Raw genomic sequence first — 13,399 nt, 5'->3', positions numbered from 1 at the left:
CTCTCTCAAACACGTACACACACACTCACACCCCTCTCACACACGCACACACATTCACCCCTCTCTCACACACACACGCACATACACACACATTCAACTCTCTCTCTTACAAGTGCACACTCAAACATCCCCTCTCACACATGTGCACACACATACACCCCTCTCACTCACACACTCTTACAATTAACATTATAAGAATGGTCAGTCCTATATTTGGATGGGTAATAACAGTAAACATTAGGTCAGACAGGGATCTAGATTAGATATTTGCAGTATAAAATGTTGTCAATAATCTAGTTGGATGGATGTGCAACGCTTAAGTTTTGTCAAGACAAATTGGATAGTGCTGTAAGAGATAATCTTAGTTGAAAATCCACCTACCTCATGGTTCAAGTATTTTTTTTATTCATTTACAGGATGAGGGCATCACTGGCCAGGCCAGCATTTATTGTCCATTTCTAATTGCCTTTGGGAAGGTGTTGGTGAGCTGCCTTCTTGAGCCACTGCAGTCCCTGTGCTGTAGGTACACCCACAGTGCTGTTAGGGAGGGAGTTCCAGGATTGTGACCCAGCGACAGTGAAGGAGTGGCGATACATTTCCAAAATAGGATGGTGAGTGGCTTGGAGGGGAACTTCCAGGTGGTGCTAACTGCTGCCATGTATCTGCAGCCCGTGTCCTTCTAGATGGTAGTGGTCGTGGGTTTGGAAGGTGGTGCCCAAGGAGCCTTGGTGGGTTTCTGCAGTGCATCTTGTAGATGGTGCACACTGCTGCCAATGTTTGTCAGTGGTGGAGGGAGTGAAGTTTGTGGAAGGGCTGCTTTGTCCTGGACGGTGTCAAGCTTCTTGAGTGTTGTTGCAGTTGCATTCATCCAGGCAAATGGAGAGTATTCCATCACACTCCTGACTTGTGCCTTGTAGATGGGACACAGGCTTTGGGAGTCAGGAGGTGAGTTACTCGCCACAGGATTCCGTAGCCACTGTACTTATATGGTTAGTCCAGTTCAGTTTCTGGTCAACATACCCCCAGGATGTTGATAGTGGGGGATTCAGTGATAGTAATGCCATTGAATGTCAAAGGGCGATGGTTGGATTCTCTCTTGCTGGAGATGGTCATTGCCTGGCACTTGTGTGGCATGAATATTACTTGCCACTTGTCAGTCCAAGCCTGGATATTGCCCATGTCTTGCTGCATTTGGACGTGGACTGCTTCTGAAGAGTCGTGAATGGTGCTGAACATTGTGCAATCATCAGCGAACATCCCCACTTCTGACCTTACAATGGAAGAAAGGTCATTGGTGAAGTAGCTGAAGATGTTTGGATCTAAGACACTATTGTGACGAACTCCTGCAGTGATGTCCTAGAACTGAGATGATTGACCTCCAACAACCACAACCATCTTCCTTTGTGTTTGGTATGACTCCAGCCAGAGAATATTCCCCCCCGACTCCCGTTGGCTCCAGTTTTGCTAGGGCTCTGATACTACATGGTCAAATGCTGCTTTGATGTCAAGGGCAGTCACTAATGTCACCTGTGTGTAAAGCGCCCACCCACCCTCATTCTCACCCTCCCTCTCACCTACTTACCCACTCTCGTCTTCCCCCACCATCTCATTCACCCCCAACCACTCTCCCACTCACTCACACTCACCACCACTGATCCTCAAACTCACCCCCTCACTCTCATACCTGCCCACTCACCCTCACCCCTTCACATGCCAACTCAATTCCAGCAGCAAACACAGAAGAGAAACAGGCTGTGATTGGAGGAGCAATCTCCTGCAGAAATCTTCAAACTCAATGACCCATCTTATCGGCATTTTCAACAAACGCTCCGGGGGCCACATAGAGGGGCTTTGGCCCGTGGGTTGGACAAGCTTGACGTGGAGTTTAGAAGGATGAGAGATGACCTAATTTAAACAAAGACATTTTCTAAGGGGCTTGACAGAGTAGATGCTGGGAGCACACTTCCCCTGGCTGGACAGCTTGGTATTTTAGGATCCACAGAAGAAGGGGCCAGCCATTTAGGATTGAGATGAGGAGAAATTTCTTTACTCAAAGGGTTGTAAATAATGTTCTCTCTAAGCTGCACGGCCACTACCCAAAGATTCCCGCACAGGGTATGCAAAAATTGTCCCCTTTAAGTTATCATGTGCCTGTAGCAGCGCAAAAAATTTTAAAGGTGCCACACACCTGAACGAGTCACTCGCGCTCTGCAAAAACAATTAGAGGGTACGTTGGTTGTGAATCTTTGGCTTGTGGATGCTCGGTTGTTGAGTATGTTTAAGACAGAGATCTATTTTTGGACACTAAGGGGATCAAAGGACATGGAGATAGAGTGAGAATTGGAATTTCTTAATTCTGCATGTTCTTACTGAATGGCAGAGCAGGCTCAAAGAGCTGAATGCCTTACTCCTGCTATGATTTCTTTGTGCTTAAATTAAAAAAGCTCTGTTTTTTTAACCAGGCATTTATAGAAAAATAGAAACTGCACAACAAATATTCCTCTAGCAATCATGCTGCCACTAACAAATGAATTAAAATACATTATGCATAAAATTACAACTGACTTTTATTAGCATTTAAAAATCAGGAACTTTCCGGATAACATGCATACCAAATAAGCAGACTTAGCATTGTTACACGTTCACAATGTAGTTGCTTAAATTAGGTATTATGGTGCCCTGTTACTGAAATAGCAACTCAGAGCTAATTTCAAATCCCACTTTCTCAATTCCAAACCAAATTCAATAAATCTGACCATCTGTGACTTTGCAGCAAAAAAAATGACATATGAAAACTACAGATTGTTGTAAACACTCAACTGGTTCACTTCATATCACAGGAGAATGTCCCTAGTTGAGCTCAGTGCTGTCCAATAGGATTTTGACGCTCGACAAACTTGTGGCGATCAGGTCACCATATTTGCTAAATGATACAAAATATATGCAATATCAATAAAACAAATGTGTAATCTTTTGAAAATAGGTTTGAGGTCTTAAACTATCAACAATTAAGACTGATACACTCACTAATAGAGCCAGGAGAACTGATTCAAAAAGATTTTCCAATCCAACTGTTCCACAAAAGGAGCCTGCTGTATACAATCTCAAAGGGAGGTGGCACTGAAGTGTACTGTTTCTGACGTTGTGCTCCAGTTTAATTTAAAAAAAAACAATTTCTTCAAGGTAAACTGTCTCTATTTTAATAGAATTGACATGTTAGATTCGTTGAGGGAAAAGAATCGACCAATCTCTACCTGTTGGCTTCTGCCCTCTGACTCTTGGCCTTACCTATGCTCTGTTGCCTGCCATTTTTGAACAGTGTCCAGCCATTTAATTGATCTTTGGATCATGGCCTTCTGTACCTTCTGTAATGTCTCCTTTTATGTCAATAGAGCCCTATATTACTTTCAATCGCCCATTTCAACAAATCTATTAAGATGAAGGCTGAACACATTTGGATGGTGCTGCACCACCCCAACATGCCAAAATTGCACATTTCAACTCTCATTGGCAGCCATGCAATGCTGTCTGTCACTCACACACCTGAACTGTTTTGCAAAAATGACCGACTATCAGCTAAACAATACCAAGTTCTTCAGTTAGCACCGGTATCCCAAGAAAATTTTGAAAGCAATTGGACTGCTGTCCTTCCAAAGGCCAGCCCTGTTTTCACAGCACTTCACGGTGCGATCCCACAGATCTAAATGTAATGTCATTTAGAGGTACCCAGAAGGAACAGGAACAGAGAAGATAACAAATGGTGGACTATTTTTCTTATTTTATTAAGCAAAAGGCTCTTCAGCTTCTAGGTGACAACTGAGCTACATTATGATAAATATAGTTGCAGTCAGACCGATGTGAGTCCTGTCGAACAACAACCAGGTTTGATTCTTAACAAAAATAAAAATACCTGGAAAAACTCAGCAGGTCCGACAGCATCTGCGGAGAGGAACACAGTTAACGTTTCAAGTCCGTATGACTCTTCAACAGAAGTAAGGAAAAATAGAGGACAAAGAGATGTTGAAGGTGGTGATATTATCTAAGGAATGTGCTAATATGTGACATTAAGGGTAGAAAGCAGGACGAGCAAGGTACAGATAGCCCTAGTGGGGGTGGGGTGGGGTGGGGGAAGGGGAATGAGTTCAACAATTTTAGATCATGAACCCTCTCCTCCATCCCCACCCCTTTCCGATCCCCCTTTTTTCCAATAATTTATATAGATTTTCTTTGCCCACCTATTTCCATTATTTTTAAATGTATTTCCATCCATTTTTTTTATCTCTACCTTTTAGCCTATTTCAACCCCTTCCTCCCACCCCACCCCCATTAGGGCTATCTGTACCTTGCTCGTTCTCCTTTCTACCCTTAATGTCACCTATTAACACATTCCTTAGATAATATCACCACCTTCAACACCTCTTTGTCCTTTTGTCTATGATATCTTTTGGCTATCTCCGCCTATCACTGGCCCTCTATCCAGCTCTACCTGTCCCACCACCCCTTAAACCAGCTTATATTTCACCGCTTTTCTATTTTTCCTTACTTCTGTTAAAGAGTCATACGGACTTGAAATGTTAAATGTGTTCCTCTCCGCAGATGCTGTCAGACCTGCTGAGTTTTTCCAGGTATTTTTATTTTGGATTTCCAGCATCCGCAGTTTTTTGCTTTTATCTTCCTCGCTCAATTAAGGATGCAGGTCAAATAATGAGTGACACCTATACCACTGCAACCTTAACACAACTCTGAATTATGTGGTTCTAAAAAATTAACAGCATCAACTGAGCGTATTGAATCACATTGGTTCAGCTTGCATACAACTCCAGTCTTACCCTACTTGATTGATACTAGGCCTTCAGAAGTAAAAAGTAGCTATTTGGTCATGTCTAGTAACTGGAGCATGTAACAAATGTGTCACCACATTTTACCAAATTAAAAAACAATAGAAATGGTCACTAAGCTACTTTCACGGGTTCTTAAGAGTCACCGACAACTGCAATGGCTTGGCAGAAAATATAACAAAAAGTGATAGTTTAATATCTCTGTTTTAGAATTCCAAATTAGTGCAATTATTCACTATAACTTCCATTAACAGCACATTAGCATCCCAATGACTCACTCCAAGGCCCTAAAATGAGAAGTGCAAACTGAAGTACAAGTATAACTAAAATTGAAACAACTATACGAGTCAGATACACCAACACAAGTGTCCAACGACCGTAAGTAATACAAAATCCGCTTAATAAGCGCACAGTTGTGAACAGAAAGTCAATCACTTATTCCCTTTTGACCAGGTGACACAAACTTATTCAGTTTCTACTGGATTCACAATCTTTAGCCAGATATTATAGTTGTGCAATTTCTCTCATATAAAACTGCTGTCAGATATTGTGTCCACACGTTTCAATTATGGAACACTAAGATTGAGAACATATCATAAAACATACATTTCACAAGTAAACACCTTTCCGATTTCACGACTGACCCAATGCCTTATTTCTGAGACTCCTGACAGTGCTAAATTTAGATTTATTTGCCTAAAGGCTGCTACTTTTCATTCAAAGTGTACATGGCTTTTATTTTGATAGATATGTTTTGGGAAGGAGAGGCTTGCAAGTTGATAAACCCAACTGGATTCCCCGAGGCCCAGGCGCCGTACCTGCTCCTCTAGGTTTCTTTTATACAGTGCCAGCTCCTCTGTTATTTTGGGGAGCTTCTTTAAGGATTTCGGGTCATTCCCGAACTCTTTCTCGACGAACTCGGCCACATACTGCGTTATATCACAGCTCTCCGCACCCTCCGCCGCCATTACAACGGCATGTCACGTCACCACATCCGGGCACCCGCACGGTTACCCTGGAGACCGTTACAGGCTGGCTGCATCAACTAGGCCTCATCCATGCAATGAGGGGGTGAGGGGAGGCGGGAGGGTACTTCAGGACAGAACGTGCCGGAAACGCTCGATCAGCATCAGTGGGGAGGGAATAATATTTCAGGCCATTGGCCTTTCAACATTTTTGGGAATGTCCTGTCCCATTGGCATGACAGACCTAACAAAGCTAGCTTTTTAATAAAAACAAAAAACTGCGGATGCTGGAAATCCAAAACAAAAGCAGAATTACCTGGAAAAACTCAGCAGGTCTGGCAGTATCGGCGGAGAAGAAAAGAGTTGACGTTTCAGTCCTCATGACCCTTCAACCGAACTGGGTGAATCAAAGCTAGCAGTTTCACGTACTGGCGATGTGGTGTATCTTATCTAGAGGGATGGTAGCCTGCCTGAGGTAGTTACTTCAAACTGGTTTATTTACACTGTAGACAGTGTGTGCAAGATGGGCTACTGAGTAGGCACATCTCCCCTGAGTACTGCTTGTTCCGTCTGCTGTAGCATGATTGCTAATGTCACTGTTACATCATGGCCTACATCACTCATTACTATAACTATTCTATTAACCCATTACAATACAGTGGTAGCAGAGTGGTATACATTCGGGAGGGAGCTGCCCTGGGAATCTTCATGACGTCTCATGGCGTCAGGTCAAACAAAGCTAAGGAAACCTCTTGTTGATTACCACCCTCTCTGAGCTGATAAATCAGTATTCCACCATGTGGGGCACCACTCAAAAGAGGCACTGAGGGAAGCAAGGACACAGATTAATGACCCTGTTTGGGGACTTCAATGTCCATCACCAGTAATGGCTCAGTAGTACTACCACTGACAGTTCTGAAGGACGTAGCTGCTTGATTGTGCCTGTAGCAGGTGCTGATGAACCAACACAAGGGTAGAACCTGCTTAACCTTATCCTCATCAATCTACCTGTTGCAGATGCATCAGATGCGTCCAAGAGAGTATTGGTAGGAATGACCATTGCACAGAACTTAGTAGAGGTGAAGCCCCATCTTCACATTGAGGACACACTCCATTGTGTTGTGTGGCATAACCTCTGCTAAATGCAATAGAATCAGAACACACCTAGCAACTCAAAACTGGGAATCCATGAGACTCTATGGGCCATCAACAACTGTAGAATTGTATTCCAGCACAATCTATAACTACTTGGTCCACATATTCCCTCATTCTACCATTACTACCAAGCCAGCTCTATAATCAGCCCTATCAATGAGGACTGTAGAAGGCATGCCAGGAGCATTCTACAACATAGGATTATCTGCATGCTATAGATAGAGTTAAGCGATCCTAGACCAATTAATCGGATCAAAGCTTTGCAGTCTGCCATGTCCAGTCATGAAAGTTTGTGGACAGGTTTTAAACTAATTGGAGGAGGAGGGTCTATGAACATCCCCATCCTCAGTGATGGGGAGCCCAGTAAAAGTCAAGGTGGAAGCATTTGCGACCACCTTCAGCCAGAAGTGCCAAGTGGATGAACCATCTCCACTTTCTTTTGAGATCCCCACTGTTGCAGAAGCCAGTCTTCAGCCAAATCAATTCACCCCACGTGATATAAAGAAACAGCTGAGCACATTGGATACAGCAAAGACCATGTGCCCTGACAACACTTTGGCTGTAGTGCTGAAGACTTGTGCTCCGTAAGTAGCCACAATTATAGCCAAGCTGTTTCTGTACAGCTATAATACTGGCATCTACCTGACAAAGTTGAAATTGGCCAGTATATCCTATCCACAAAGAGCAGGACAAACCCAATCTAGCCAATGATCAACCCATTCGTCTACTCTCAATCATCAGCAAATTGATGGAAGCTGCTCCCAAACAGCACTTACCAGTAATCTGCTCCTAATACTCACTTTTGGTTTCACTAGGACCACTTTTCTTCAGACATAGCCTTGGACCAAATATGGAGCTGAATTCCAGGAGTGAGGTAAGAGTGTCTGCCCTTGGCATCAAGGCAACATTTGATCAAATATGGCATCAAAGAACCCTAGTAAAATTGAAGTTGGAACCAAGGAGAAAACTCCCCACTGGGTAGAATCATACCTAGCATAAAGGAATATGGTTGTGGTTATTGCAGGCCAATCATCTCAGCCCCAGAACACTACTGCAGCAGTTCCTTAGTGTCCTAAGCTCAACCATCTTCAGCTGCTTCATCAATGACCTTCCTCCATCATAAGGTAAGAAGTGGGAATGTTCGCTGATGATTGCACAGTGTTCAGTATTTTTCACAATTCCTCAGATAACAAAGCAAAACTCGAGCTGATGAGTTCAAATAACATTCATCCAACATGCCAGACAATGATCATTTCCCCTTGATATTCAAAGTTATTACCATAGCAGAAACCCCCACCTTTATCTTCCTGGGGATCACCATGACAAGAAACTTAACTGGATCAACCACAAAAATACTTTGGCTATGAGAGCGAGTCAGAGACTGGGAATTCTGTGGTAACTCACCTCCTGACCCCCAAAGCCTTTCCACCATATTCAAGGCAAAAGCCAGGAGTGTGATGGAATACTCTCATGACAGGAAGAGTGCAGATCCTACAACACTCATGAGGCTCAAGACCATCCAAGACCAAGCAGCCTAGTTGATTAGTACCACACCCACCACCTTGAGCATTCATTCCTTCCACTACTGACACACCACATAATGCACCACAGCAACTCTCCAAAGTTTCTTTGACAGCACATCCAAAACCTACGATCTCTAGAAGAACAAAAGGATCAGTGCATGGGACATTACGAACTTCAAGTTTCCCTCTAAATCACACACCATTCTTCGGAACATATCACCAATGCTTCATTGTCATTGGGTCAACATCCAGGAACTCAGTACCTAACACCATTTTCTCAGTTCCTTCACCTCCTTCGCATCTGTTCTGATGATGCCACTTTCAAAAACAGTTCCTCTGACATGTCCTCCTTCTTCCTTAACCGAGGTTTTCCACCCACGGTCGTTGACAGGGCCCTCAACCGTGTCCAGCCCATCTCCCGCGCATCCGCCCTCACACCTTCTTCTCCCTCCCAGAAACATGATAGGGTCCCCTTGTCCTCACTTATCATCACACCAGCCTCCGCATTCAAAGGATCATCCTCCGCCATTTCTGCCAACTCCAGCATGATGCCACCACCAAACACATCTTCCCTTCACCACCCCGCCCCCGGCAGCATTCTGTAGGGATCGTTCCCTCCATGACACCCTGGTCCACTCCTCCATCACCCCCTACACCTCAACCCCCTACCACAACACCTTTCCATGCAACTGCAGAAGATGCAACACCTGCCCCTTTACTTCCCCTCTCCTCACCGTCCAAGGGCCCAAACACTCATTTCAAGTGAAGCAGCATTTCACTTGCACTTCCCTCAACTTAGTCTACTGCATTCGTTGCTCCCAATGTGGTTTCCTTTACATTGGAGAGACCAAACGCAGACAGGGTGACCGCTTTGCAGAACACCTTCAGTCTGTCTGCAAGCATTACCCAGATCTCCCTGTCGCTTGCCATTTCAACACTCCACCCTGCTCTCATGCCCACATGTCCGTCCTTGGCCTGCTGCAATGTTCCAGTGAAGCTCAATGCAAACTGGAGGAACAGCACCTCGTCTTCCGACTAGGCACTTTACAGCCTTCCGGACTGAATATTGAGTTCAACAATTTTAGATCACGAACTCTCTCCTCCATCCCCACCCCCTTTCCGTTTCCCCCCTCCATTTTGTTTTTTCCAATAATTCATATAGATTTTTCTTTTCCCACCTATTTCCATTATTTTTTAAATGTATTTCCATCCATTGTTTTATCTCTACCTTTTAGCCTTTTTCGATTCCTTCACCCCACCCCACCCCAAGGGCTATCTGTACTTTGCTCGTCCTGCTTTCCACCCTTAATTAGCACATTCCTTTAGATAATATCACCACCTTCAACACCTCTTTGTCCTTTTGTCTGTGACATCTTTTGGTCATCTCCACCTATCACTGGCCCTCTATCCAGCTCTTTTTGTCCCACCCCCCCTCCCTTAAACCAACTTATATTTCACCACTTTTCTTTTTTTACCATACTTCTGTTGAAGAGTCATGCGGACTCGAAATGTTAACTGTGCTCCTCTCCACAGATGCTGCCAGACCTGCTGAGTTTTTCCAGGTATTTTTGTTTTTGTTTTGGATTTCCAGCATCCGCAGTTTTTTGCTTTTGCCAGTGTGGGAGTACCTTCACCTCATGGACTGCACACCACCTTCTCAAGAGTAACTAGGGATAGACAATAAACAATTCACTGTTTCTTCACTATCATTGGGTCAAAATCTTGGAACTCCCTTCATAACAGCATTGTGAGTGTACCTACACCACATAGCCTGCAGCGGTTCAAGAAGATGGCTCACCACCACCTTCAGAAGGGTAATTAGGGATGGGCAATAAATGCTGGCCTTGCCAGTGACACCCAGACCCCATGAAAAGAATTTTTAAAAACTGGCTTTGTCTGCGATCCACACATCCTGATTGAATGAATAAGAAAGCCTAGGAGAATCAGGCAGAATATAGCAAGCTCAGAGGCAAATTGAAAAAGGGAATGAGAGAGGCAAATACAGAGTATGATAAGAGACTGCCAGCTAACATGAAAGAGAATCTAAAAATCTTCTGTAAACATGTAAATAGTTATAAAGTAGCAAGAAGAGTGGTGGGGTCAATTAGGGACAAAAGCAATTATGCATTGAGGCAGAGGGTATGGCTGAGATGCTAAGTAATTTGCACCTGTTTTCTTCAAAGAAGTCACATTTAGCTCAAACATTAACTCTGGTTCTTTCTCCACGGATACTGCCAGATCTGCTGGGTATTTTCAGCACTTTGTTTTATAGCAAATTTTCTGCTTAATTTCCATCCCTACAGAAGTGAATCCAAATACTTGGTTTGTTTTTTACTTTTTAAAAATTCTTTCATGGGATGTGGATGTCGCTGGCAAGGTCAGCATTTGTTGTCCATCCCTAATTGCCCTTGAGGTGGTGGTGAGCTGCCTTCTTGAACCACTGCAGCCAATCTAGCGTAGGTAAACCCAGTGCTGCTGGGAAGTGAATTCCAGGATTTTGATCCCACGACAGTGAAGGAATGGTGATATAGTTCCAAGTCAGGATGGTGTGTATCGCTTTGAGGAGAACTTGCAGACGGTGGTGTTCCTATGCATCTGCTGCCTTGTCCTTCTGGGTGGTAGAGGTCACGGGTTTGGAAGGTGTTGTCGAAGGAGCTTTGGTGAGTTGCTGCAGTGCATGCTTTATATGGTACACACTGCTGCCACTGTGCATCGGTGGTGGAGGAAGTGAACTTTTAAGTTGATGGATGGACTGCCAATTAAGTGGATTGCTTTGTCTTGGATGATGTCGAGCTTCTTAAGTGTTGTTGGAGTTGCACTCAACCAGGTAAGGGAAGAGTATTCTGTAGCACTCTTTACTTTGCCTTGTAGATCCTGAACAGGCTTTGAAAGTCAAGAGGTGAGTTATTTCCCTCAGAATTCCCAGCCTCTGACCTGCTCTTGTAACCACAGTATTTATATGGCTGATCCAGTTCAGTTTCTGGTCAATGGTAACCCCCAGAATGTTGATAATGGAGGGAATTCAGCAATGGTAATGCCATTGAATGTCAAAGGAGAGTTGGTGAGATTCTGTCTTGTTGGAGATAGTCATTGCCTGGCACTTGTGTGGCATGAATGTTACTTGCTACTTCCCAGTCCAAACCTGAATATGTTCCAGGTTTTGCTGCATATTGACACAGCATGCTTCAATACCTGAGGAGCTGCAAATGGTACTGAACATTGTGCAATCATCAGTGAACATCCCCACTTCTGACCTTATGAAGGAAAGTCAGTCATTGATGAAGCAGTTGAAGATGAATGGTGGATCTGAATAACGTATTAAATAATATTCAAGTGTAAAAAAATTACCTTCCCCATCTGAGTTAATTCTCAGGCAAATAATGCAGTGATATTTCAACACAAGTACTATTAAGGTATTAGCTTCAATCTTCTGAGTTAACCGACAAGGAGGGTTCTGGGTATCAGAACCGAAGTTTTAAGGAAGGTAAAAGGAGGAGGAAGCCTAATGAGATTTTTGAAGATTATGATGAAAATTAAAATTTGATTTAGACAAACTGTCAAAGTAGCAAAGAGTTCAAGTGATAAGATACAAATATTAAAAAATAGGAATGTTATTTAGGAAAACAACTCCAGGGGGCAATATAAGTTCATCAATTAGATGCACTTCTGGAGACAGATTGGATCAAGGATCTGTTGAAAATGTGGGGTTTATCCATTGAAACGAGTTAGGCCTTCTGACATTACTAATAATTCATAGGTTCCCAAAATGGAATATTGCTGAAAAGAGAGACATTTTTTGGTGAAGCTTTTCATCTTGCACCCATCAGGTTAGTTCACAAGAAAATACCAATGTCAGTGGAAACAACATACTTATACTGTATGAGAAGAGTGTTGATTGGTTGGCAGTTGAATTCTGATTGGTAGAGGCGGTGCCATGGAGAATGCACCAGTTGATGGTGAGACGGTTAACTTCCAAGCATTGTTTGAAAATTAAACCAGGCAGCTTGACTCTCGTTGGTCAAGACATTACCTTGGGGAATGAACCAGCAATTTGCCAGAGAGAACTCAGTACTGCGCCTAAGAAACATTTCAGCACAGTGCATCAAGGGAAATAAATCGGGGCTCTACTTCCAGAAATAGGCCATTTTAAAAAAAAACCTGTTGAGCATCAGATATGCTCTTTGAAACATAATGATTTGCCACTACACTTCAAGGTGCTCATACACATTTTCCACATTTACTGCATTCAGGAATGGTTAACTGCAGCCTCGAGTTCACTACTGAATGTATAAACCTATTTCTCCCGGTTTCACTGTTGTAATTTTTCCTCAAAACTTGTACTGCTGGAGTCTATCAGATGAATATTTAATTTACTGTTGAAAGGTTTTGTACTGCTGCATACATATTAAGTTGGCATTTATGGCAAACCATTTAATGGTGTAATCAAAATTTCAGTTACCTCCTATCATTAGGAAATAATACAAGCTGCCGATTTATCACAAGTTGTTTAAAACACCAACAGCCAATATATCCTGGCGGGTATTGCTCCCCCTGATATAAGAAGAATGGTAGCCAGCAAGAAAGAGCGACTCAGTCAAACATCAGATGAGAGGCACCCTCTACATGGTCATACACCTACACCCAGCCGCCTAAAGTCAAGGAAGAGCTTTATGAACAGTGTTGTTCCATTACAATCAACCCCATCTGAAGCCTGCATCGCCTAGTGGAAAGACCAGCTCACCAGTCTCGAACAACCCCCAGCGATGGAAATTCTACCGGATGAAAGCCTTCCCCCAGGAGCTAATTGCAACTGGGCAACCTGGAAGTGCTTTAACAGACTTAGGACTGGTGTAGGTCATTCAAAGGTGTCACTAAGCAAATGGGGATATACAACCAGCCCGACAACTTGTCAATGTGG

The 13,399-nt window shown here is 43.4% G+C and overlaps 1 protein-coding gene across 3 annotated transcripts in view; it reads right to left on the bottom strand.

Moving 5' to 3' along the window:
• The window catches only part of rint1 (RAD50 interactor 1), a 55,220-nt gene extending 48,854 nt beyond the window's left edge, over window positions 1-6,366 (bottom strand). Inside the window, exons 1-2 of one of the 3 annotated variants that reach the window (XM_041202502.1) lie at window positions 5,657-5,790; window positions 2,821-2,923 (exon numbers count right to left, since the gene is read on the bottom strand). Coding sequence is in view for 2 of the 3 variants with exons in the window: in XM_041202500.1 (XP_041058434.1) it covers window positions 5,657-5,806 (150 nt within the window). In the remaining variant the exon portion in view is untranslated. Of the gene's footprint in view, window positions 1-2,820; window positions 2,924-5,656; window positions 5,904-6,119 lie in introns of those variants that run through there. The other 2 variants (XM_041202501.1, XM_041202500.1) reach the window with 2 other exon arrangements.
• Window positions 6,367-13,399: the final 7,033 nt, after the last annotated feature.

The sequence above is a fragment of the Carcharodon carcharias genome, chromosome 13, assembly GCF_017639515.1.
Source record: "Carcharodon carcharias isolate sCarCar2 chromosome 13, sCarCar2.pri, whole genome shotgun sequence".
Taxonomy (NCBI): domain Eukaryota; kingdom Metazoa; phylum Chordata; class Chondrichthyes; order Lamniformes; family Lamnidae; genus Carcharodon; species Carcharodon carcharias.
This window is presented reverse-complemented; position numbering and strand designations above follow the sequence as displayed.